Source organism: Talpa europaea, assembly GCF_964194135.1.
Source record: "Talpa europaea genome assembly, chromosome: 2".
In the NCBI taxonomy this organism is placed as follows: domain Eukaryota; kingdom Metazoa; phylum Chordata; class Mammalia; order Eulipotyphla; family Talpidae; genus Talpa; species Talpa europaea.
In genome coordinates this window covers 6389910-6417141 of record NC_140068.1, presented here as the reverse complement: position 1 = coordinate 6417141, position 27232 = coordinate 6389910, and the positions used below count along the sequence as shown (strand labels likewise).

Here is a 27232-nt window from a genome sequence, read left to right as displayed (position 1 = left end):
AAATATTTACTAAGAATACAGCTGGCTATAGCTGATGGTATTTTAAAAAGTGCATTGTTATGACTCAGTAAAATATGCTTTTGCAGTTAACATAAAAAGAAACATGTAGAGACCCTGACATTTAGATATCTATAGTGAATTCTTTTTTTTTTTTTTTTTTTTTTTTTTTTAAAGATTTATCTATTCATTTACACAAGCACTGGGTACAGTCAGAAGCACGGGAGGGTGAGAGAATCCACCAGAGCCAGAGCGGGGAGCAGAGCAGACAGAAGGACCGAAGGACACTGCTGAGGGGAGCAGCGGTCGGCAGGAGAGGTCTGCGCGCCATGCAGGACCCTCCTCCGGTGGCCGGGGAGCAGCCGGGGATCGAACCGGCGCCGCAGAGGCCGCGGGCAGCCTCGCAACCCAGCGCTCAACCGCCGCGCCACCGGGGAGGCCCGATATCTATAGTGAATTCTACAAAAAAACATAATTTGAGCTTTCAAAAAAAAGTCTTTTTATCCAAAGTCTAAATATAAGTTCAGAGATTTACCATCAGAAAAAACTGTCACAATACCAGTATTATTTCATTAAAGGTGTAGCAAAGCCATAACAATGTAAAATCATGAAATACTACATTTTAGTATATTATCCACCTAAATTTATGACTCTATACACAAACATTATGCAAATTTATTTAAAGATTTTAAAACACTGTCATCTCTTGATATTTATGAAGTGGCATGTTATCTCAAAATGAGTTAAAAAATTTATACATGCAGGCCTCCCTGGTGGCTCAAGGGGTTAAGTACCACACTATGAAGCAATCCGCAGCCTCTGCAGCATGACTTCTATCCCCAGCCAGCCAGGGAGCAACCCACATGGCGCAGCAGACCTCTCCTGTCTTGCCCGCTGCTCCCCTCAGCAGTGTATTTCAGTCAGTCTGCCTGTTCTGTTCCCCACTCTGTCTCTGTTGAATTCTCTCACCCCTCGCATCTCTGGCCTGTACCCTAGCTCTTGTATGAATAAATAAATCTTTAAAAAAATTTTATACATGCTCTAACTCTATAGCCTATTTCATAGTTAGAATTGGATTTTATGTATTCTAGAGAAGGTTCTGAAGGCCATCAAATGTAACTTGATTAATTAAGATCAGTCGGCTACTACATGACTTATAGAACCTCAATATTTTAAGGTCAAACTCAAATTCACTTAAGTATGAATTGATTATTTTGTTGTGATCAATATTTGATATGACTAATATAGTAATTTCTATGCCATTCTTGGGCTTAGTGAAGTAGTGTAGAAATCAGACTCCTGGAGCTTAACACTGGGTAATGTTGGTAAAAATATTTAATTCTGCGTGCTTTTTTTTCTTATCTGTATATGCAGTAGATTCTCTGCTACAGTGTAAATGTACCTCTGCTTCAGCTATAAATGCTCTGTTACCTAATTGCTTGTGGCTCAGACTTTGGAGAAAGATGTGCTTTGGGCCTGCCAGTATAAATAAAGATCTTCCCTCCTTGTCTCTGAGTGCTGCCTGGTTCCCTAAGGGAATTCTGCCGTAACTAAAGGAATAGTCGAATTGCGTAATACACAGGGAATTGCATAGACTCTCCCTTCTGGACAGTAATTGGGAAAATGAACTAGAAGACGAAATCATTTTATGATTACTTCTAGAGGTGTTAAATGAATTTCTTTTCATGATACAATTTTTTGATCAGCTGTATCATCTAACCATATATATATATATTTTTTTTTTCTTCTTCTTCTAGATGAGCAAGAGATTGTACAAAAACGTACCTTCACAAAATGGATCAACTCTCACCTGGCCAAGGTAAGGGGGACTTCACAGAGGTCCCTGTTCACTTAGTTTGAACAAATACATCGTTCGATGCACAGTAGGGAGGGCTGCTGCTGTCCCTGCTGCCACTAACTCATCAGTGATATTGGCAATCTTATTGATTTAACTGTCATCTGTGTGACTTTTGCTAACATTGCTCCAGGGAAGAAATGATTGGATCGTTTAGAGTCAAGATCAGTTACTGTGCATCAATTCCATGAATCTTGATGAAACATTTCACAGTTATTTCTTCTGAACAAATGTGTGTGTGTCCTGTAAAGGGAGAGTGTTTCTGGATTCTTGTTTGTATGTTTGTTCGCTTCTTTTGGGAGCAGAAAGAAGTATTGAGTGGTCTCCCTGAGCTAAGAATTTTATCTGAGGAGGGGCTTCCCGCAGGTGCTCTTTATAAAAGTAACCACGATGGCAGGACACTAAAAGGATGTTCTACAATTATTTCCACATTAACATTAGGCTGTATCAGGCACCCTGACTATTCATATACTGCAGTCACTTTGAGCACCCACACCAATAATATAAAACAAATTCCATTATAGCTACATTACATAAGAGTAATCTCAAAAATGTTAATGAAAATATATAGAAGCCAAAAAATACTGTATTTTTAAAAATGAATTCAGATGATAGGCCAATTGTCTGGAGCCAGTTAGAGGACCCCAGAGCTGCAGGGCGTGAGGCACCCTAACTCTCCAGCCAGCTGTTGCTGACAGCACGCTCCCCCCAAATCCTCTTCACAGTGGAGAAGCAATCAGAGCATGAGGATTCATGTCAGCCCACTGTACAAATTAACTGCTCACTGGGAGGCTGTGCAAAGCTTTGGGGACAGGTAAAAAGTAAGATACCTTCCCAGGACTTGAAAAATTCACTATCTGGCAAGGATAGAAGACTGGAACAAAGCAGGCAGAAGCAGGAAAAACCGGGTCTCTCTCTCCTGCAGTCTCTTTCTAAAAAGTCACTAGCAAAGGGAATAGTCTGGCCGGTGGCTACATCCAGAATCTGCCCCTGGCAAAGGCAGTGAATGTCGTCCAGGACTCACTTTCCACACCCTGGCTGGTGCCAGCCCGCCTCATGCTGTGGAGCTGTCCTCTGCTGGTCAAGGTCATTTCTTTCCAAAATGAAAATAGAATTATTGTTTTTTCATACTAAAAAAAGTGACATGCTAATAGTGAATGTGAGAGCTCTTATAAATGGAAAGAAAGTAAGAATTATCTTAAATCAGGGGGACCCAAGGTAATCATAACTAACATTCATTATTGTTTCCTGTACACAGACACCTGCATTTCACATAAATGGCTTTCTGGGTACTTCCCTGTTTCTCTCCACATATCTCTGACATCAATAGATACAGAGCCTCATACTCATTTAAAAGACTGAATATTTTCTTATTATCAATATCAATTATTTATAAATTATAATTCAAATTACCCAATGGCCTTTTGATGGTCATTTAGGTAGTTTCCAATTGTTTACTATTATATAAAAGATGCTACACTACATCAAAGGCAGGTCTTAGGTATCTGGATGAGAAGTACAGGAGGGAGGCCACAGGCTGGAGAGGAAAAGAGGCCAGAAAAAAAGGGATCTCTCTAGCGGTGCAGGGGTTAAGTCTCAGCACTAGGAAGCTATCAGCAGAAGCAAATAGCTATCAGCTATTTTTATTTTTTATTTTTTTACTTCCTTTCCCCCTAACAATTCCCCCCTTTAACTTTTTGCCACCATTTCCATGGTGTTGCTCAAATATATGGATGCTGGGCTACAGTCTCAGATGAAAATTTTTCTCAGCGTTCACATTGGAAAGCAAACCAGTCTCTCCAGGTGTTGTCCACTGTGGAAAGTAAAAGTCCTCCATTCCTGGGAAATGGTTTATCAGTCCAAGCCAAAAAGAAAAGAAAAGAAAAAAAAAAAAAAACATCTGGAGGCATTAGCCAAAACAAAACAGCAAAGAGATCAAATCACAGGAAAAATATTAAAATTGATTCAACTTATGCAAAAACAGGTTCTCTCAACCTTGATCCCAAATTGTTTCCACAGTGTAAGATGCTACAGTTTTATATGCATGTGATTTTTCTTTTTAGGGTAAATTTCTGGAAGTGGATGGTTGTAGTTGGAATGTTGGTACTTTCAGTATACCAAGAGTTTCTGAGAATGCCCATTTCCTTCTGCTCCTAGCACCCTTAAATCTAACAGTGTTTCCCAATCTGACTGGTAAAATTGATTTTTTTCATTTTTATTTTTTAAGTAGAAGTTGAGTGTCTTTGTGAGCATGTTCAAAGTGGAATTTTATATGTAATGGATACTTAGAAAGAAGGGAAAGTCTGAACGTGTGCCATAGCAACAGATTGCAAAGGGTCTTTGTGGAGGAATAAATGCCCAATTCATTTTCAAGTTTGTTTTACCATTATCTTACCTGGTTTTATGTTCTTTTCATACTTATGTGATAACTGGCTCTTGGAAGAGCCCCTGTCAATGTGCATCCTTTTTTTTTTTAATAGACATTTCTTTTTTTAAATTTTATTTTACATACAAGAACTTGGGTGCAGTCCAGAGGTGTGGGGGGTGAGAGGATTCACCAGAGACAGAGTGGGGAGCAGAACAGGCAGATCTACTGAAATATACTGCTGAGGGGAGCAGCAGGGAGACAGGTCTGCTGTGCCATATGTAGGTTAACTCCCTGGCTGGGGATTGAACTCATGTTGCAGTGGCTGCTGATAGCTTCCTAGTGCTGAGACTTAACCCCTGCACCACCAGCAAGGCCCCAGTATGCATCCTTTTCTGGCCTCTTTTCCTCTCCAGCCTGTGGCCTCCCTTCTGCTACTTGCCATCCAGATATCTAAGACCTGCCTTTGATGTAGTGTGAGCCTCTCCCACCCCTGAAACCTCTGACATCTCTGGCCTCCTCTGAAGCGGGAGCCTGTCCTCTTGCAGATGCTGCTGGAGTCAGAGTCCCCAGCAGCCCTGCCGGGTGCCAGTCTCCAGCCTTCTCTGCTTTGCCTGCCTCTGGCAGGGTAGGATCCTGTCTCCTTGCTTCTCCAGATCCTGTAGCTGAGTTGGAGATGTCCAGCATGTCCCAGCTTATTCTCTGTGGTTTCCTACCTCACCGCCAATGACACTCCGGTATATGCTAATTCCCAGAATTTAACAAATCGGAAAGGCCCTCAATAGTCCTGCACAGCACTTGGAGGTGCTAATGACAGCTACGACAGAGAGTCTTTATCTTTTCCTGTTGTGTTAGAGTAGTAAATTCATCACAGGGTAACCAAAAATAAACAATCATTTCTGGCACCATGCTAAGTGCTAAACTGGACTTTTTTATTTATTTTTTTTGATTTCTTCTTGGTTTTATTTTATTTGTTTATTACAACTCTGTTAAACTGTAAAACCCTTTCTTAGGTTCATAGGCCTTCATAATAACAGGCTGTGGGTTGTAGTTTGCTGGCCTGGTTTAGGCCATTTACATTTAAGTGCACTTATTGTTTAAATTTAAATCTATTACCTTGCTAGTCTCTATTTGTCCCATCTATTCTTTTTTTTTTTTTAATAAATTTTATTGTTATATTCCCCATACAATTGCAGCCCCCCCCATTCTGACCCCAATCCCTCCCCTCCCGTCCCCGCCCCCCTAAAAGTGTCTCTGGTTCATAGTTTTTTGTTGATTTTGATTTTCACTTTCTTATAGTTATTCATTTTCCTGGTCCCTTATTTAAGTTTTCTAGATTCCTGCTATGAGTGAGACCATCCGGTATTTTTCTTTTTCTTTTTGGCTTATTTCGCTGAGCATGATCCCTTCCAGCGCCATCCATGTTGCTGCAAATTGCATGTGTTTATCTTTTTTGAATGCTGAGTAATATTCCATGGTATATATGTACCACATCTTCTTGATCCAGTCATCTATTTTTGGCATTTGGGTTGTTTCCAAAGCTTAGCTATTGTAAACAGTGCTGCTATAAACATAGGGGTGCAGGTGTTCTTTGGAATGGATGTTTCTGTGTCCTTTGGGTAAATACCTAGGAGTGGAATTGCTGGATCATATGGAAGCTCTATGTTTAGTAGGAAAACTGGACTTTTTTATAAGGTACACGACACACCTCTTGCTGCGGGCACCCGGACCCTCACATGCTTTTTTCCTTTATACATTTTTGCATCATTTGCATTATTTTGAAAGACCCAGAAAAATGATGACATCCACAGTGGCTCCATTATATCCTAAATGTGATAACGATTTTTTTTTTTTCCTTTCTCTTTTCTCTGCCTTGGCCGGATATTTTCCTTTCATGGGTCAATTTGAAAACTGCAACTGTAGCAGAAGGATAATCTGTACTTATCTCCAATTGATTTCTATCAACACCATAGTATCTTGCCAAATAGAGGCAATGCCCACAAATCCATTAGAGAACACTTTCCTTTTTGCACTCTCTTTTATTTGAAGGGACATTCGGAAAAATCAGATCTGCCCCCATTACTCTGCTTTGACAACCGAGAGGCTTAGATTCTCTGGTTGTATTTTTTTTTTCCTCAATAATTTTTTGTTGGCGTCTACCAGTAAAATTAAGAAGATGAGCCATGTCAAAGATATTGTCATGCTGGTAATCAATATATTAGTTTTAATTCATCAATTGCTTATGCTATATAATGTGCTAAGGTATTTTATGTCAAAGAACAAGAAAGGAGAAAAGTGCTAAATGGCAGATACAAAGCCAAAAGAATCAACTTTTTTTCTTGTATGCAAGTTGTAAATATTTTATAGAATCATTGAGAGTTGAGAGTTGAGCACAGTAGTTTTTGTGAACTTCAAATAGAATGATAAACCATTTCATTCTAAATTCTGTGATAATGTCATGCTATTGCAATCCCATAGTTAAAGTTTTTAAGCAAACCAATGAGATAAAACTTTTATTTTAAAAGGACAATTTAAAAGAGTTCTTATTTGGAAAGAAAGATTTTATCCATGTTTTCATAATCATTTTTGGAAATAGTCCATTTTACTAAAGCTTGTGGCATGTTTCTTTTAAAGCTGTGATGTTGAGTTGAGGAACAAAATAAATAAAGATCCCTCTGTCCTGTGATCATTCAATTTTGGGTGTATTTGGAGATGTTCACAGATGTTTCATCAAGATGAATTTGGGAAGGGGTTTGCATGGGAAATTTTCATTTTTGTTCTTGGCAGATTTGTGTAATTACTAATTAACAGAGCTATGTGCTTCTAATTAAGTAAAATTCTTACTGATGGTATTTTCATTCTATTATAGCAGTCTATAAATATTATGACAGCAATGTGAAGAGATAGGGTGCAAATAAGAGAGCAATCTGTTGTCAAGAAATACATTTTTCTTAAAATGAAAATCTTATTAAAGTAAAAAAACAAGAATTTTCTCTCTGTGTGTTTTATGCCATTTTTTAGTACACAAGCGTACATTATTCAGACTTGGGGGTAATTATCAGCTCTTTTTCTCAATATTTGCTTTTGTTTTCAATTAAAGTCTTTATGCTTCTGCAATTACGTGAAACTTTGCAAATCGGAAATTGTCAATGTATTTTAATGTGACATGAACACAAATGAGCAGGTTGTATTTATTAGACATACCTGGTAATTCCCTCCAGGAATGGGGTTTCATATTTTTTTTAAAGATTTTATTTATTTATTTTTGTGTAAAATATCTGAGGTGTAGGCCAGAGGTGTGGGGAAGGGTGAGAAAATTCACCAGAGACAGAGCGGGGAACAGAACAGGTAGACTGACTGAAATACACTGCTGAGGGGAGCAGCGGGGAGACAGGAGAGGTCTGCTGCGCCATGTGGGTCAGCTCGTTGGCCAGGGATCGAACTGATGGGGCTTCATGTTAAGCATGGATCCTATCATTTTCTTCCTTTTCAAGAAGGAATCTGCATCTTCTATTTTGCTTGCTCTGTTAATGAAAGGAAGTAGTCTTTGTTTTTAGATTCATTCAGTATTAATTTCAAGTAATAATTTTTCTAAGTTAGGTCCCGATCAAGTTCTAACTGGTCATCGTTCGTGGTTAAATTTGTTTCCAAATTTCAGAGCTGCCATTTATCAATGTTTTGCTTCTACTATGTGCCCATCACTGAGCAATAGCAACTATATCTTTTATTTTATTTAATCCTCATAACAGCAATCAAGTATTATTTTTACCATTTTATCGGCTTATGAAGCTGAAGTTTAGGATTAATTAATAATCTCAAGGTCAGTTAGCAAGGTAAGCGAAAACTGGATTTCAGTCCCTGGACGCCTAAGCATGGGTACTAAAATTGTGTTATATTTTCAGGCTTCATTTTTTAGCTGTTGTGCAGCAAAGACATCTTGAGGGGTTGTGGACACAGGGTGAGCAATGACAGACATAGTCCATGCTGTCAAGGAACTGAGAGCTTAGCAGGAAACACAATTACAGTGAAGCGTGAGTGGTAAATTCCAGGCAGTGAGGGAGCACGTGGCCAGCACAGGCAACCACAGAGGGAAACGCTTAAACTGGAGCCTGGAAATGTCTTGCATTGGGTAGTTTTGCAAAAGTTAACAGGTGAGAATAAAAAAGGTATATAATAAAGGAATTGGGACGAGTTCTGAATTCTTGAAAAATGTGGATTTCAGGAATGGGTTGACAACAGAAAAAAGAGATTTGGTCTAAGACTAGCTGTTTAGAGCATTTGCACATTGTGTTATGAGCAGTGGGAGACACTGAGAAATCTTAAGAGGGAGAATAAAATGATCACTCTGGGGATTGAACTCAGTCACAGTGGCTGGCGATAGCTTGATAGCATGGTGACTTAGCCCCTGTGCCACCTATTTGACTGAAATACTTACATAGTTGGCACTAAGTCCTTTGGGGGAGGGGTCTCTAATAGCCATTGGTTAGCATTTCCATAAATGGAGCTTCTCTGTCAATATACAACAAATGGTCCTTTCTCTATCTGCCAGTCTTAAATAGGTGGAAACTCCTGAGGATGGACCCAGCATATTTTAGGTACTGCTTTTTGGATGACCACATAAGAACAGAAAAAAAGCATCATGAAGCATTTAAGTTCTGCATCATGTGCTGGCCCTGCCATCCCAAAGGGCCACATCGTGTGTGACTAGAGGAGAAATGGGTGACAGCACAGTTCTGGAGGCTAACAGCGCAGCCCTCGAGAGGCTGGGGCTTTCCCCTCCTTTGCTGTCTGGTGGTGGCTGCAATACTTGAGGTCACTTGGCTTGCAGGGCCCCTAGCACAGTCCCTGCACCTGTGCCAGTCTCTGTCTCTGCCCAAGATTCTCATTTTTGTGAGGACACGCGTCATATTGAATTAGAACCTACCCTGGTCACCTCATTTTGACTCCATGCCTCTCTGACAACCTTATTTCCAAATAAGGTCCAATTGTGGGCTTGAAGGTAGCAGGGTTGACCCTTCAACATCTTTTTGAAAGGGGGTATAATTCAACCCCCTAGAGGTTCTATTAAGAGCATGTTTTGTTTTAACTGCCAAGTTATATGCTAAAGGGGAACATGGAAACATATTCAGAATTGAAATTTACTCCTGTCTGTCTCTTCGTGCATACTTTAGTGGGACTTTTTTTTTTTAAATAAATTTTATTTTTATATTCCCCATACAATTGCAACCCCCTTATTTTGACCCTAATCCCTCCCCTCCCCACCCCCCATAGAGTGTCTCTGGTTCATAGTTTTTGTTGATTTTGATTTTCACTTTCTTATAGTTATTCATTTTCCTGGTCCCTTATTTAAGTTTTCTAGATTCCTGCTATGAGTGAGACCATCCGGTATTTTTCTTTTTCTTTCTGGCTTATTTCGCTGAGCATGATCCCATCGAGCACCATCCATGTTGCTGCAAATTGCATGTGTTTATCTTTTTTGATTGCTGAGTAACATTCCATGGTGTATATGGACCACATCTTCTTGATCCAGTCATCTATTTTTGGGCATTTGGGCTGTTTCCAAAGCTTAGCTATTGTAAACAGTGCTGCTATAAACATAGGGGTGCAGGTGTTCTTTGGAATGGATGTTTCTGTGTCCTTTGGGTAAATACCTAGGAGGGGAATTGCTGGATCCTATGGAAGCTCTATGTTTAGTAGGTCCAGAAATCTCCACACAGCTCTCCATAGTGGTTGGACCAGTTTGCACTCCCACCAGCAGTGCAGGAGAGTTCCTTTTTCTCCACAACCTCGCCAACATTTGTTGTTACTAGTTTTTTTAATATGTGCCATTCTCACTGGTGTAAGATGGTATCTCATGGTAGTTTTGATTTGCATTTCCCTGATTACAAGTGATGTTGAACATTTTTTCATATGCCTGTTGGCCATTTGCATTTGGAGGCATCACACCCCCAGACTTCAAACTATAGTGGGACTATTAATGAACGAACATGAGGAGAAAAAGAAGCAAAGATGAAAATTTAAAATAAAATTCACCGAGAAATCATCCATTAGTTGTTTTTCTAAACCTATTTTAATACTGAGCAGACTGACAGCTTGATTATTCCAAGTATGCTAGGTTACCACGAAGAGCATCTTTTCAAAATTAATAATATGCATAAATTTAAGAATAGAATGCATTCATTTATTGATGAAATAAAGATCTAGCATTGCTTATGCAGATTAACAAACATTTAGATAATATTTGTCCACGTTCCTTCTTTTAGGAATGTACTTAATTTATTTGTACATTCATTCAATAACTATTTTTAAATGTTGTTTGTATGCATGGCAATATTCTTGGTGCTGAGACTGTGGCAGTGAACTAACTAGTCAGTAAAAATAATCCCTACATTTTGGCGTTCATGTCCTACTCAGAGAGCTGGCTAGTAAGTTGCTCTGTTGAGAATAAACTTCAGACTGACTAGGGAAGAAGGAGGAAGACAAGCTAGGATGTTAAAATCATCCCTGTAAGAGAAGACAGTGGTGACTAGAACCAAGTTTGGTATCAGCGGCAGTGATGACAAAGATTGGATTCTGCATGAATTTGGAAAATTAAGCCAGTAACATTGGTTAGGATCAAATATGAAGTATGAACAAAAGAGAAGACTAAAATATAAGCTCAACTTGGTATTCACTAAAAGAACTTGGGGCTGTGCCTCTTTTATACTATATAGTGGAAAGAATTTTATTACTTGTGAAAGTTGTTAATGGCAGAATTTTCCAAGCAGATTTGAGATTGGCCTGGAAGGCAGCAATTATTGCATTGGGGATATTTATTCAGACTTGAATTAACTAATTGAGGAAGTGGAAATCATTATGTTATCTGTCGTAGGAAACAAAAAAGAACGGGAACTAGCTTGTCACTTTTGCCAAGCAGAGGTGGAAAATGATCACACAGTCCTTTTATAAAGGAAGTGGGAGAGAAACAGATTACACACAATTTTTAAAATGCTTCAACTTGTATCTGAAGAGATTGGCAATTTCTAATTAGAGTTTCTGAATAACATGTCAGAATATTTGAGACACTAAATTAATTTTATTTGGCTACTGTCAGTGATTAGAATGATTTTGCTGATCTGGTTTGAGGTTTCATTGGCATTTTAATGTGGGGGGCTCTTTGCCAACCTTTAGGGAGGTAACTCTCTTCACATCTGCTGTTCAACCCCTCTTCCCTTCACACTGTCCCCTCTGTTCCTGTTGTTTAGCTTGTGGTTCACCCATGAGATCACCATCAGAGCATGCAGATACTCTGGGCTGGTCCCGGGATGGGGTTTTCCTCCCTCGATTTTTCTTAACCCATGTAAAATGTCCTACCTGAAATGTACATAAACCAGAGGTGGTGGCTGCTCTGGTTCTAGAGGTGATGGGCTTTGCTTGCACAGACTTTTCAAGCTACAGAGTAGACCTTCAGAGCCAATCCTTGCATTGCAACCACTTGATGCACTGGGCAGATCATTCCAGGAACTTTGCAGGACACAATGAAGTGTCGTGACATGATTATATCTTTACGGGATTGCTCCTTCCCATGATTACATGAGCAAGACTGACCCCAAGCTCTGCAGTGTGAGTTCTGGAGTTCAGAGTTATCTGTGTTGTGTGTAGATTGTTCAGGTCTTTTCTAGTTTGGTTTTATTGCTGTTGATGGGTATACAGATACTATAGATTTTAAAAAACCTGGGTTTGTATTAAAATAAGACACTGTCATTTTGTTGTTGTTGTTATAAAATGTTTCAAGAGCTCTGTCCCCAAGAGGAAAAAGCATTTCATGAAAGACTGCCAAATTGGACTAATTCTAAAAGTAATGATGGTAAATAAGGACTTGGATTTTTCTTGGCATGAGTTGGGTGGGTTTGTCCTTTTCTTTGCTTGAGACAGCTTTTATGTTATCTTTTTGATAGCTGTGTGATATTTGCACTGGAAGATTCCAGCAGTTGTTTAGATAACTGCTGATGAAGTGATGATAGGCAATAATGTTTCAAAGTTGGTTTGTACTTTTCCATAGTTCTCAATTCAATCTAACACCCAAAGACTCTTCCACCTTAATAAATAGGCATTTGATTGCCTTCTGAAAGCAAAGTTAAAATGATAGAAATATTTCTAGTCCAGTAACATTTTTTATAATTTTGTCTATATAGGCATACACTTGTCTATGTAAAATGGCTCTATTATTTATTTGCTTATTTATTTATGTGTTCAATTGCTTAGCAGCAACACTCAGCTTTTTCCACCTTCTTCATTTACCAATGTCAGTTGATCAAAAGGTTATAAAAGATCTTCTCACATCAGAGACGATTGTGTTCCCCTGAAAATACACTCATCAGTAAGGAATGAATGTATATGTAGTCACTTAAACCTTTTATAACACAACATGGCATGAAGCAAAGGAGCAATTACCATTAATTTATAGGGAAAAATATTGAGCTTCCAAACCCCAAAACAACCTACCAAATCATACAAAGGAACTAAAATTACAATAACATGTAGTAAAAGCAGGAATGATAGGATACACTTCTTTCTTTTGGGGAAGGGACTTGGTGGGGTCACTCTCCCTACCTGGTGCTGCTGCCTCTACAATGATTGCTGCAATACCAATGCTGAATTTGACTTTCACTTTCTGCCTTTTGTTGTGAAAGTGAATAAAAAAAATTTAAGACTTATTTTTATTTATTTATGCATACAAGAACTGGGGTGTAGGCCAGAGGTGCTGGGACGGAGGTCGAGAGGATTCACCAGAGACAGAGTCGGGAGCAGAGCAGGTGGATCTACTGAAATACACTGCTGAGGGGAGCAGTGGGTGAGGTGGGAGAGGTCTTCTGGGCTTTGTGTGTCAGCTCCTTGGCTGGGGATCAAACTCATGCTGCAGTGGCTGCAGATAGCTTGATAGCCTTGAAACTTTAACCCCTGTGCCACCAGGGAGACCTGTGAAAGTGAAAATTTAACTGGATTTCTTTTCATTAGTGAAAACCATTACTAATTACCCCTGTTCCAGGTCCTTCATAAAGCAAAGTGGCAAAGTGAGAACTTTTGAAAAGAGGGAGATACCTGTGTATGAAAAACTTGTATTTGTTCACTGAATATATCATGTATTTATGAACTTTTTCTTATTATTGCATTGTATTTAATGAATGATAAGTAGATTATATTTTAATGACTATAATTGCTAATAATTGTGTTCTTTTCAGATTGAAGAGTTTGCCTTATAATGGCTCACTTTATTTTGAATAATTTGATGTACATGCTTAGAATATAAAGTCTCTTAGATCTTTGCTATATAGGTAATAAGCAGTGTGAATAGTGGAATTTAAAAGAGAATGCTTGAAAATGAAAGCTCTGTTATTTTTGAACCTGTATTTCACAGCATGAGAACAAAATGTATTCAGCTGTTCATTTTATTAAGAGAGAAAAATGCATTCGAAATTAGGATTGTACCATTCAGAGACTAATTCACACAGTCATAAGAGAAATACAAAATCTCCATATCAGTGGGTAGAGAAAGTCACATTTCAATAAAACATTTGGTGATTAAATATCTCCACACAGATCTTTTTAATATTTTTTTTTAGAAATGAAGACTGTTGAAAAGTCAGGAATTCAACAATAAGCTTTTCACATGACCCATTAAAAATCAGAAAACTGGCACTTAAACCCAGGTTGTAGATGGAAAAAATCTTATTCTATGGGAAATCTGAGAATATTTCCCTTCCTCTGACCATCAATATTAGTGTCATCACATTTTTCTTTCTTCTGAGTCAAGATATACCTTAGCTCAAGGCTTGGTGAACCCCAGTGTATTAAGTATCTTAATAACTATAAAAAATAGAAGACCTTCCATCAATTTAAAATGAGCTTTGACTTATGTTTCAGTAATGGCAATGGATCAGTACTGCTAGGTCTGGATTGTTGAACTTAGGTTCCTTGGGCTTCAGTGTCACACTGTGTGAGACTTGCTAGATTCTCTAGACTGTGAAATAGAACATAGCCAGCAAGCTCGCAAGAGATGAAACTGGTGGTGCAGGGGTTAAAGTAAAGTCTCAGTGCTATCAAGCTATCGCCAGCCACTGCGACATGAGTTCGATCCCCAGTCGGGGATCTGACCCACATGGCACAGCAGACCTCTCCTGTCTCCCCGCTGCTCTCTCAGCAGTGGATTTCAGTCGATCCACCTGTTCTGCTCCCCACTCTGTCTCTGGTGAATCCTCACACCTCCTCTCCCCCACCTCTGGCATAAATAATTAAATTTATGAATAAATAATTAAATCTTTAAAAAATATAGAGTTTAAGGATTTAGAAATTTCTCCTACAAATTTGTCACAACGACTGGCAGAGATTTGCTAGAGAGGCTTTTTTGCATTTATTCAATTTTTATTTTATAGCGGAAGCCCCCGATGGTGATAGAGGATCTCTTTGAAGACATGAAAGATGGTGTGAAGTTGCTTGCTCTTCTGGAGGTCCTGTCCGGGCAGAAACTGGTAAGAATTTTTTCCAGTGACCCAGCTTGTCAGATTATTCTTTCCATTTGCAATTTGGGGGCAGGATTGAGGAGTTGCGAGTGTTAATACGTGTTATCCTTGTAAAAGAGAGTTCTTTCTTCTTTCTTGGAGTCTGAAACACACAAGAAACACTAGTCTTCTGGCCACTTCTGGAAGCAAGGATTAAATTTCCTTTCTAGTTCCTGCATACCTTTATCCACTAAAGGTAGATTGTAAACCATTGTATATAGTAGTAGCAAGCTTAGCAGTAAGAGAACTTCATTGAAAATGAATTGTGGTTACTTCTGCATCTCTATATAGAGTATCCAGGAAGATAAGTTGCAAAACAGTTTGCTTTGGAAAGGACCACTGGTTCATGTCTATGGATTCATGTAATTGTTTGTTGAACCTTGGGCTTGAAATCACGGTAGCATTTTTCACACCTCGAGGATACCCTCATCTTCGGTTATCTGCAGCAAGGACAACTTGTTCAGAATCATCTGTTTTTACTGTCAGCAGAGCCAGCAGTGAACCATAAAGTATACTTTATGACATTATTCAAATACTAGAATATGTATTTTTTCTGGTGTATGTTTTTCCATTTCATTTGTGCTAACGAAGTAAGTCTTTTGCAAACATAAACTGTTCATAAATGATGTTTAGCAGACTAAGAAAAAGGAGCTCAAAAAACAATATTCAGAGTGTTACGTAACACACTGGTCACAGGGCCCCAAACTGGGAGTACTTGTTTTCTCTCTATCTATTTCATCTCAGCAAGAATTACACAATCATCATTTTTTAGACAATTACGTTTTCTAAAAAGTGTTTTGCTTGAACAAAATAACTCTTGAAGTTTGTTGCAAATACAAGCTGATGTTAATTTTGTGGAGATCATTTATCTAATTTGAGTCATCTTGTAGCAGATGCTTTGGGCACCCTCTGCACTGTCGACCCCCATCCCACTGAGGTCGGGGTGAACTTTGCTGGGCTCTCCCACCTCACGTTGTCTCGAGGTCTGTGGTGCCCCAGGATTTCTGCTCACAGGGATTTTATTGTCAAAGCCCCCCAGTGCCCAGGTAGCGTGCTGGGCAGTGGGTTTTGCAGCTCCATCCTGAGGCCTTTCTGTGGTTGTGCTTTGGGAGGCAGAATCTGTCTTCCCAATCCATGCTTCCCTCCTGCCAGCCTAGTTCAGCATCATTCATCTGTTCAGACTTGTTTTGTGGACGTTACTCGGCTCCCTGGGTGTGGGGTCTCCACCGTGAAGCCCCAGCGAGCCCATAGCTTTTGCTCTTCTGGTCCAATTGGGCTAAGACTCTGTGCTGGGACATGTAGGACCTGACTCCTGGGAGCATGTGCTGCATTGGGCTGCCCTGGAGAAAGCCTGTCACCAGGTGGACCATCGCAGCCTGACGTGAAGGAGTGAGGGCTCCCGATCTACTGGGAATGACTTCTTGTTGGGGATTGGGGGAGAAGCAGATATGGATTTTGTCAGGCACTGGGGGGCCCTACATTCTGCATTATAAAGGTGATGGTCCCCATGCACCTTCAGTGGAAGTGGGACTCCATTAAAAAATGCTCCAGCAATTGTAGGAGGGACGTGTCTAAGTTTTGTTGTACAGAGAGTGTCCCATAGGGTCCTCGGAGTGATTGCTCCCTGCCGCCCACAGTGGAAAGCCTCAGTAGCAAACCCTTGTTTGGTTTTTCCTCCTTCTCTGTCTCACTGTCCATATAGCCTCACTCCTGCCACCTGGGATCACCTCCCTAATAAACTATGGCACCCACATCCTTGTCTCAGCTCTGCTTTGGGAGAATGCAAACAAGACACATAGGAACAGCCCATTGGGAATACACAGACATGCATCAGCTAAACAAACTGGCTCAGCATTAGGATATGGGAGTCAGTGAATTGAAATATTGTATATACCGCTTGGTCGTCTAAAGTCATCAGTCCCCTTGTAACCCTTCTGAATTCAGCTGTGTCCTTGAAGACTGAAGAAACCTTCCTTCTATTGAAATGGTCATTTGCAATGTTTGTCTTTAAATGTCAATACAATTCTGTGATTGTGCTTGGCTAACAGCATCCAGAAACTTCGATGGACTTTTAATTGCCATGTTAAATGTTTCTAGAAAAAGTATATATTTTGACATAAGAATCCTGCTTCTATTTAAGTGCCCTGCTCGTTCAGATAGAGTTAGCGCTGTTGGTTCTCAGAACTTGAAGCATTTTTCAGAAAGGTTCTCACCTTTCTCACTTAACAGGTAGAGACACTGAGACACAAACAGTTCTAGATTTAACCAGTGTTAATTATATTGAGCCTTTCAAGAGCTCAAATTGCATGATTTGAAGGTACTCTGAAATTTTAAGGAAACCTTGGCATCTGTTATTTATATACACATTATGGTTAAGTTTACCCCTAGAAGTTTAATTCTATCAGAATGAATGTCTTTATTGAATCATTTCTCCACCTTCCTAATGCTGTGGGGCTAACACACCTTTTTGTACCTGCTAACCTTTGTAGAAGATGACTAATGTGATTACTCTTGGTTATTCTTGAATATCCTTCAAGTCTGTTTTTCATCTTTTTTTAAAAAAGATTTATTTATGCATATAAGAGCTGGGGTGTAGGCCAGAGGTGCAAGGGTGGGGGTCAAAAGGATTCACCAAAGACAGAGTGGGGAGCAGAACAGGCAGAGCTACTGAGATACACTGCTGAGGGGAGCAGCGGGGAGACAGGAGAGGTCTACTGCACCCTGTGGGTAGCTCCCTGGCCAGGGATGGAACTCGTGCTGCAGTGGCTACAGATCGCTTCATAGTGCTGAGACTTAACCCCTTGTGCCACCAGGGAAGCCCCTGTTTTTCATCTTTTAAGTAGGTTTTATAATTGTCTTTTTCATATGTGCATTTTGATTTATTCTTGCTCATCCCCTTCTCACAGCCTTGCGAGCAAGGCCGCCGGATGAAGCGAATCCACGCGGTGGCTAACATCGGCACAGCACTCAAGTTCCTTGAAGGAAGGAAGGTAAGAGAGAGCGAACACGGCACTTTAAAGAGAAGGCTGGGCTGCTGCTGTTCTCACTGCCGTGTCGGGTCGAAGCATGCGTGCAGTCTGCACAGCACACACGTGTAATGTCAGGGTGAAAGAATGATAGATTTGCAGAAAAATGGCAAAAAGGCGCAAAAATGCAAAAAAAAAAAAAAGGCAAGAAAATACAGAGATTTCACGTCTGCACATCACCCAGATTCCTTTTGTGTTGAGAACTTCCATAAACCTGCAGGATGATCAACCTGAGGGAATGGCCCTCAGCCATTAACCGAAGCTCAGGCCTGAGTTTCATGTGACCACTTCTCCCCCATCCCCCATCATGCTTCTGCCCCAGGGTCCAGTCCACGGATCACACCTTGCATTTAACTGGCTTCCTTGTCCCTTCTACTCTGTGACACTCCTTTGCTAGTCTGCTGGTCAGTTATTTTCCAGAAGGTCTCTCAATTTGGGTTGATACGATATTTTCTCATGACTAGACTAAGGTGACACATTTTAGGCAAGAATTCCAAGGAAGTGATGTTGTCTTCTTGTCAGTGCATGATACTGCTGAGTATAAACTTCAGATGACTTATCTGGGTGGTGATAACCTTGATCACCTAGCAAGGTCATCCGCTGTGGGTCTTTTTATGGTAAAGTAGCCTTTGTTTTCCCTTTGTCATTGAGAAACATTAGGGAAGGTAATTGAGATTATGCTAATATTTTGCTTCTTTTCCTATTTTTCTTTGGCTTGTTGAGTTTAGCCCCAGTTGCCTTCAATCATTGTTTTCTGTGCTATTTGAATAATAATGATCTTGTGCTTGCCTCCTCCTTTTTACATTTATTTTATTTTTTTTAAAGATTTATTTTATTTATTTATGCATACAAGAACTGGGGTACAGGCCAGAGGTGTGGGGGGCTGGGGGGCTGGTGAGAGGACCCACCAGAGACAGAGTGGGGAACAGAACAGGCAGACTGACTGAAATACACAGCTGAGGGGAGCAGCGGGCGAGTCAGGAGAGGTCTGCTGCGCCATGTGAGTCAGCTCCCTGGCTGGGGATCGAACTCATGCTGCAGTGGCTGCGGATAGCCTCACAGGCTGAGTCTTAACTCCTTGCACCACCAGGGAGGCCCCTACATTTATTAATTAATTGTTCTATCAGAAAAAAGATGCCCTTCTTCCCCTTATTTATTTGTTTATTCAACTCATTACCTGTGGCAACATAGACTCATGCACACCTATTTTTGCTCTAGCTGTGATCCAGTTCTTCTGTGCTTGTCATTGCTGATACTATTATTGTTACTTTGCTGCTCACGTTGCTCCCACTTTGGCCACGAAGCACCCCTTCAGGCTGGCTCCTCTACTCTCTGGTAGCCCCATCCTTCTTCAGCATTTCCTTAACTTTGGAAACTACAGATTTTCCAAGTGGATCTTGTATTTTTCCCGGCCCCTGTCCTGGAGTCACTGACATCTCCAAAGAAGCAAGTTTCTTTCACTACTGAATGGCCTGTAGGAGATCCGGGCGCTAGGAATGAGTCCTGCTCCTGAGACTTCTTTGTTCCTCGGGCCTCTCAACAGACAGAGCTAAAAAAATCTAAAGCAGAAGATTTAGATTTTGAATAATCCATTCATCAAAGAGAGAATATTTGTGACATTCATAATAAAATCTAATGTGTTGTCCTGCTGTCCCCACAACCCCAAATCTCTTTAAATTGAAAAATAACCCATGAAAATTACATGTTGGGGTATCCTTTCTTGCATTTCCTTACTCCATAGAAGAATTGACTTTGGGGAAGGATGACTTTTTAAAGGCTTTTTGGTGCTCCTGCACTTACTACGTAATGTTCTTTATAGGTTAAGGACCCACATCTCAATTGTATTTTCAGGAATTTGTCTTTGATATTTGTGCTGAATTTGTCCTGCATTTAGATTTTTTCTTTAGATAATAGAAAATGTGGTTGGTCTTGGGTTCTTATCTAGTTTGATGTAGAAAAATGAAGGCACTCCTGAAGTCTTAATGGAAAAACCCCTTCCTGTGTATTTATTTTACCACTTGTTTAACGGCTACTTATAAAAAGCATCCATTAGTATATGATGAGAACTGTGTGTCAGTCTATTATATTTTTTATTTTTTAATTTAAATTTTATTTTTATATTCCCCATACAATTACAACCCCCTTATTTTTACCCCAAGCCCTCCTTTCCCCGCCCCCCCCCCCATAGAGTGTCTCTTGTTCATAGTTATTTGTTGATTTTGATATTTTCTTTCTTATAGTTATTCTTTTTCCTGGTCCCTTATTTGAGTTTTCTAGACTCCTGCTATGAGTGAGACCATCCGGTATTTTTCTTTTTCTTTCTGGCTTATTTCACTGAGCATGATCCCTTCCAGCACCATCCATGTTGCTGCAAATTGCATGTGTTTATCTTTTTTGAATGCTGAGTGATATTCCATGGTGTATATGTACCACATCTTCTTGATCCAGTCATCTATTTTTGGGCATTTGGGTTGATTCCAAAGCTTAGCTATTGTAAACAGTGCTGCTATAAACATAGGGGTGCAGGTGCTCTTTGGAATGGATGTTTCTGTGTCCTTTGGGTAAATACCTAGGAGTGGAATTGCTGGATCCTATGGAAGCTCTATGTTTAGTAGGTCCAGAAATCTCCACACAGCTCTCCATAGTGGTTGGGCCAGTTTCAGTCTATTATCTTAATACTCACCATTTTCCACAAGTTCCTTTCTACAAGGAGGTGTCAGGTGGAACATTCTAAGCTAATACTCACCACCTTCAATAAGACTTGCCAGAGTTCGGGCAAGGGACATAAATCTAGCTTCGCAGGGCATCCAGATAGGTCTAAAAGATGAAATTCCACTATCATAACAGAGAAATAAATAGTCCAGTGAGTTAAAAAATAAATACTCATCCCCAACCATAGTTACCTCAAATGAATGCACAGTGATTCCACTTTTCCAGTTGACCAAGAAAAGTCAGTAATCTGGATTTTTATGGAAACTTAATTATTTATTATCTTTATTTAAGTTGATCATTAAATAATGTGAATAGTTGGCTACCTGTGTAACTATTTAGAATGATTATGCTGATACATCATTATAGAAAGCAACTAGTGTACAGTGGTGATGCGTCTGGTCATTAGATTTTCTAATTTAAGAAAAACTAGTCGTCTGGATGTTTATGGAAAATGTTTCAAAATTTATTCCCAAGTAATTCAAGTATTTTGAAACATCACTGGGCCTTGATTAGTCTACTGTGGTGGCCAGAACAGATTATACACACGAGGTGGCTTGAACTATCTGGGCCTAGATGTCCAAGAAGCCCAAGGTCAAGGTGCTGGTGGCTTGGTTTCCTCCATTCTTCCTGGCTCGCACACAGTCACCTTCTCACTGTGTCCTCGCTGTGGTGTGGAGAGTGAGAGCTCTAATGTCTCTTCCCCTCTTTATTAGGTTGCCAGTCCTATTGGATCGAGATTCCAGCTTTATGGCCTCTTTTAATTTTAATTGCTTCCTTAATGGATGCATCTCCAGATACAGTCACCTTGGGGAAGAGGACAGGTCAGGACTTCAACATATGAACTTGGGGAGGGACACAAATCAGCCCATACAGCTCTTTGGTTTGCAGAATCAGACTTCTCCAGATCAGCTGGGTCAAGTACAGTTGTCTAGTCCAGGCTTCTCAAACATTAACATGAATCAAAATCAACAAAATCTGGAAGATTTTAGAAAACAAATTCTTGGGCTGTGCTCCCTTAGTTTCCGGTTTGGCAGAGCTAAGGTGAGGTTTACCCGTGTGATGTGTCCTCTTGCTGGCTTCTGGAGATCCTTCAGTCTCTTGGGGTGACCCTGTGGCTTTTCTCTAGGAAACTGAAAACTTAGGTAAATTTAATAGGATTTTTAAGGGAGCAGAGGCCAAAAAACAAACAAAAACCCTGTTTTCTATATGTGTTCCTGTTGTACAACACAGTTTCTAGGAGATAAAATCATTATGAAGAACATTTTTCTTCACAAGTTGAATAGATTATGTTTGGATTCTATAATAATTATGTTAACTTTATAGCTGAAATTATAGTTGAGGTAGGAAATTCAGCTTATATCAACCACATTTGTTTTTAAAGAATTATATAGCAGGAAAGAGCAAAAACCTGTCCTCTGTGAAATGCATCAGTCATGGTTACTAGCATGGATTACATATGTATAATGACATGCAATCTCATGGTTACATTAGCATGGACTAGACAGTTGTGGTCCATGGATACTAAAATGAATGTGAAGAAAATTCTGAAGTTAGAAAATGAAGCAATCAAAATGTTTACAGAGGTTGCAATAGGTTCTATCATAAAAGATTAATGAAATGCGATGTTCTTTACTTTTCACAAGTATGTGATAAATGTCTTAACACTCTGCTTGGTTTAATAGAAGTAATACATACACTTGTAATCCATGGCAGTTTTAAATTTTTTCCCTGTCTCTAAACATAATGAATGAGTTACTCATGTGAGACAAAATTTTATGGATGTCCCTTAAATTACTTATAAAATTTTTTTGTGCTAACCTTGATTCTTCTCATATTTAAATAGTAAATTTAAACAAATTTTCAAGAGTGAAGTATGATTTTGCATCTGATGAATCTTTTTCAAAGTAAACTGTTTACAAAATTCAGAACTTTATTATGAGTAACAGAGTTTATTAAATCTTGGCTGAGAATTAATGAGCTAGAAGTTAGAAGAGCAATTTATCATTTTTTCTAATATATTTAGGGATTACAAAAGGGAGGAAGCACAGTTGTTAATTGTATTCTATATCAACTGAGATAGATGTAAGCTCATTTTGCTTTGACTTAGAAAATCACGCCTTTACGTTGGGAAAACATTGAAATGAATAACATTGAAATGAATAACATTGTAGACAGATTACTATCAACCCTGAATGCTTTATAGTTCTCAGTGCCTAAGAAGAGTCTTGTGGTCTCTTTCTTTCTTTTTTTTTTTTTTAATAATAAATTTTATTTTTATATTCCCCATACAATTGCAACCCCCCATTTATACTATTTCTTGAATTTTTTGGTTTGCCTTTAAAATGTTTTTTCCAAATCATGCTTTAAACTTACTTTACATTTTTATTCCCTTTGAACAAATAATGCTGAACTTGAAAGGTTGCGTATGTATATCACCTTCTCTCTTTGTTTTCCATGTCAGTCCATTTACAGAGGATCACCGGTTAGTACAAATTTTTGAATTTTTAACTCCTGGCTCCTATAGGTAAAAGAGAATCTAAGTTTCATGATCTTTGGTAACAAAGGCAAAGTAAGTGCATCTTGTTCAACTGCTCATCTCAGTTTCCTTTAAGTTCCAGTCAATTTCTGAATGTCAAGAATCACTTTTTTTTTTCCCCTGCCTGGCATTTTGCTTAGTAATTCCTTGTATGACATCATATTTTTTTCAACTTTAGACAAGTTTTTGAAATCCGTTTTCAGTCATTTTTATTGTGTGCACTTAATGAATGTCCCTGGAATTTCCACTGAAACCAAGTGCTTGTTTATCTGTGGTACAACCTACTCACTCCTGTGTTCCACTCTCAGGGCATGACCAACGTTTGTTGATGTTTAATAAAGTGCTAATTACTGCATAATTAGATGAGTTACAGTCTTCTAGTATATCCCTAGTATCGTTTTTCTTTTCAAACAGATCAAGTTAGTCAACATTAACTCCACCGATATTGCGGATGGCCGGCCCTCCATTGTTCTCGGCTTGGTGTGGACCATTATTCTATATTTCCAGGTATGGTGCTAGACAGTTTCCTTTTCTGTCAGTCTAGTGTTGTGGAGGGAGGTGGCTGTGGGCATTTGAATGACATCCTCATGGGTCTTACTTTAGGATTGATCCTCAAGCTTCACATTTACATTGTTTTTTGGTAGCAGGGGAATTTCCTTTTTTTTAATCCCTACAAACGTTATATGTAGCACTCTCCAAAGAACCCTAGCACTGGCACCCAGTCTGAAAAGTGGGCAGGACACAATGGAAAGGGAATATTGGTATTAAAGGGGAAAATAACCTTTGTTTTCTGGGAACAGTTATATGTTCCTTATAGGCATGAAGAAGAGAAAACAATAGACTAGTTCTTCTAATCATTAGGTTGTTTTATTTATTTATTTATTTATTTATTTATTTATTTATTTATTTATTTATTTTTAAAGATTTACTTATTTATGCATACAAGAACCGGGGTACAGGCCAGATTCAAGGGAGGGTGAGAGGATTCACCAGAGACAGAGTAGGGGACAGAACAGGCAGACTGACTGAAATACAATGCTGAGGGGAACAGCAGGCAAGATAGGAGAGGTCTGCTGCGCCATGTGGGTTTCTCTCTGGCAGGCCAGGGATCAAACTCGTGCTACAGAGGCTGCGGATTGCCTCATAGTGCGGTGCTTAACCCCTTGCACCACCAGGGAGGCCCTGTTTTTATTTTTTTAAATAGACTATGCATTAAAACAGTTTTAGGTTTACAGCAGCACTGAGCAGAAGATACAGAGATTTGGTACTTAACCCGTTGTACCCACACATCCATGACCCTCCCCCAATAACCAGTGATCCCTACCACCATGGCACGTGTTACAATTAATGAACTTACGTTGACACATTTTATCATTCAAGATCCATAGTTATCTTGGGGTTTGCTTATGATATTGTACAGTCTATGAGTCTGAACACCCGTTAGAGTTCATTCTTCTATCCGATAAGTAGAAAGGACAGTAAGACCTCAGCGCTGCCCTTCAAGATCTTGTATTTTTGTCAGTGGCTTTAAGGATGTTAAGATAAACCATCTTTTGTTGGAACAACTAACCATCTGGAGAAAGAACAAAATAATTCTTTTTTCAAAAATCAAAATTTTTTTCATTGAGGTAACATTAGTTTATAACATTATATATGACTTAGGGGAATCCACACCTCTTCAGATGTATATTACTACACCACACACACCGCCCTAACCCACAGTCCTCCGCTATAGTCCATGGGGACCCCCCCCCCACTTCATCCCCCACAGTAGCCTCAATTCCGAATAAAGATGATTCTTATGTTTTTGCCAAATATTAATGCACAGATTGAGGAATTGACCAGCAACCTGCCGCAGCTGCAGTCTCTGTCCAGCAGTGCGTCCTCCGTGGACAGCATGGTCAGCGCCGAGCTGGCCAGTCCTCCCAGCAAGCGGAAGGTGGCCGCCAAGGGCCAAGGCAATGCAAAGAAAGCTTTATTAAAGTGGGTTCAGTACTCAGCAGCCAAGTAAGTACCAAACGTTTGTTTACATTTGCAGCTCTGGGATAATTTGAGTTATCAGTTTGTTGCCAAGTGCACTTTGCAAGGATGGCAACATTTGAAGATATTTGAATGATGGCTTTGCTCTTTCCTTGAACTAAAATATAAACACAAATTACCACTGATATGCAAGGAAAATGCTGTAATAAATCCATCTTCATCTTTATCTGCTTAAGCCTGATTATCTAAGTTACATCTTTATTAGTAGCTCAAGGGCTAAGTCTATTTAGATTATTATCTGGCTTCTTGCACTTATTGAATAATCATTCCATATACAACTTAGAGATTTTTGACTTCATTATCTCTTCATAGACTATGTTCTGTTTATTAATAATGTGAACTAAGGTCTACAATCTGAAATAATTGCGTTTGATTTTATTTTCTGAAATTCTTTAATAATTTGAAACTTTTTCTTATCATTTCATCTTTTCTCTAAATGTAGATCCTTTTGCCAACTTGAGCTTTATGGACTAAAAATTCACTTTTAGTTTTATTTGCTTCCAGGTACAATACGTTTACTTGTGTCTACATTTATGTGATAATGTTGGATAGATAGATAATCCTCTCAGAAAGTATCTTCTCGTAGCAATTTCAGTAGAGCTTTCAATTGGTCTTTAAAATATTTTGTGGTCATATGTGGCTAGTGGTAAGATCTCTTTACATACAAGCTGTACTTTTGTATGATTCTCCTTAATGACATGGAAACTTAACTCACTTTCAGTTCTGTTTTGCATGCTGAAATCTAATCTGAATGTCATTCTCTCTTTCTGGGAAGCGGTTGTAAACAAGTACTTATCATCATAAAATATTGAAGCACTAAACACGGGGAGTTCTATTTTCAGAGGGTTTGAAAAACAAAAATAAGGGTAGAAAAAAATAAGTGTAGAAAAGATGTGGTTAGTGTTACTAATTTATATGGTTTCATTTAACTTTTTAAGGGTGTTGTTAGTTTTCTAGTTTGGAGTATATTCTTATAATTCAAGTTGCTCTCAAAAATATTTCTAAAAGCAGAGCTTTGTGACTCCATAGAATCTGCAGTAGAAAATGAAATAAAAAGTCCTTCCTGCATTGCTGGCATGCTGTGTGCATTCCATCTATCACTAATCTCTTTTTTAGTTAAACTGGGCAGGGAGAAACGTATGTGCTGGCAGGACCATTCACTGACATTTGTCATATGCAGTTGCAATCAAGCTTTGTAATGATGTCACTGTGATATTCTATTGTTCATTGAATTCATCAAAGATATCAATTGATTTTCACTTAGTATCGTAGTAGCTTGGGGTACACTCAAATTCAAAGCTGTTAGAGGTTTCCTGCATTGATTTTATTTCACACAGGGTGTGTTGATTTCAAAGATGTACAAGTGTTTTGCGGTAATGCACAATCATTCCTGCAGCCTGTGTGTTTGGAACATCAATGGAAGCTGTGTTTTCCTTAGATGTGTAAATGTTTTGATGGATGGACCCAAGGCTTCTCCACTCATCAGTAAATCAATAAGATCATTTTATTTCAAGCTGCGTATAAGTTGTAGAGATTGGGAGATGACAGTTCTCTGCCATGACAATTTTGTAATGAATATATGATTTTGTTACGTAGTAAACTCTTGATAGTTTTTCTGAAAGCTACTGGTACAGTATTTTTCAAGAAACTTCTTACCTGTTAGATAAAAAAAAAAAAAAAGTTAGGCTCTGTACCCATTTCAGTATATGGCATGTTTCTAAAATTATAATCTCTGAGATGCTGTACTCTGAAGGTATGTTGGTCTTACAAAGCTAAAGATGGCAAGAAAGGATAAAATATTCAGTAAACATCAGATTGTCAGAGTGTATTCACTGTTTTCATATAAAATTTCACAATATTTGGAAAGTAAATTCAAAGCTGTTTCATTAAGACAAGATAATTAAACTATGTGTTTTTTAAGCAATTTTACTTACTGTCACTACATACTCTCAGAAATGGAAGCAATGTTATAACATCTGATATTTGCATACCTTGTTTTCAAATGTCTTTGAAGTATTATTTTAAGACAAAAAATAATTAAGACAAATGAAGACGTGTTTATTCAGATTCACTTAAAATAACTTGAAATAAATATATATTAGAAGTCAGAAAGCCCTAAAACTGAAGATTCTTCTCACTTCTGTAAATGGCATATCAACAGTT

At 38.9% G+C, this 27232-nt stretch overlaps 1 protein-coding gene across 1 annotated transcript in view; it reads left to right on the top strand.

Moving 5' to 3' along the window:
* Positions 1-27232, top strand: part of LOC311167750 (nesprin-1-like) — a gene marked incomplete at its 5' end in the record, with an annotated part of 158238 nt that overhangs the window by 73604 nt on the left and 57402 nt on the right. The window contains 6 exons of the mRNA XM_084228799.1: positions 1755-1816; positions 14630-14725; positions 17662-17745; positions 22955-22975; positions 23444-23536; positions 24858-25036. Coding sequence (XP_084084925.1) covers positions 1755-1816; positions 14630-14725; positions 17662-17745; positions 22955-22975; positions 23444-23536; positions 24858-25036 — 535 coding nt within the window. The remainder of the gene's footprint in view (positions 1-1754; positions 1817-14629; positions 14726-17661; positions 17746-22954; positions 22976-23443; positions 23537-24857; positions 25037-27232) is intronic.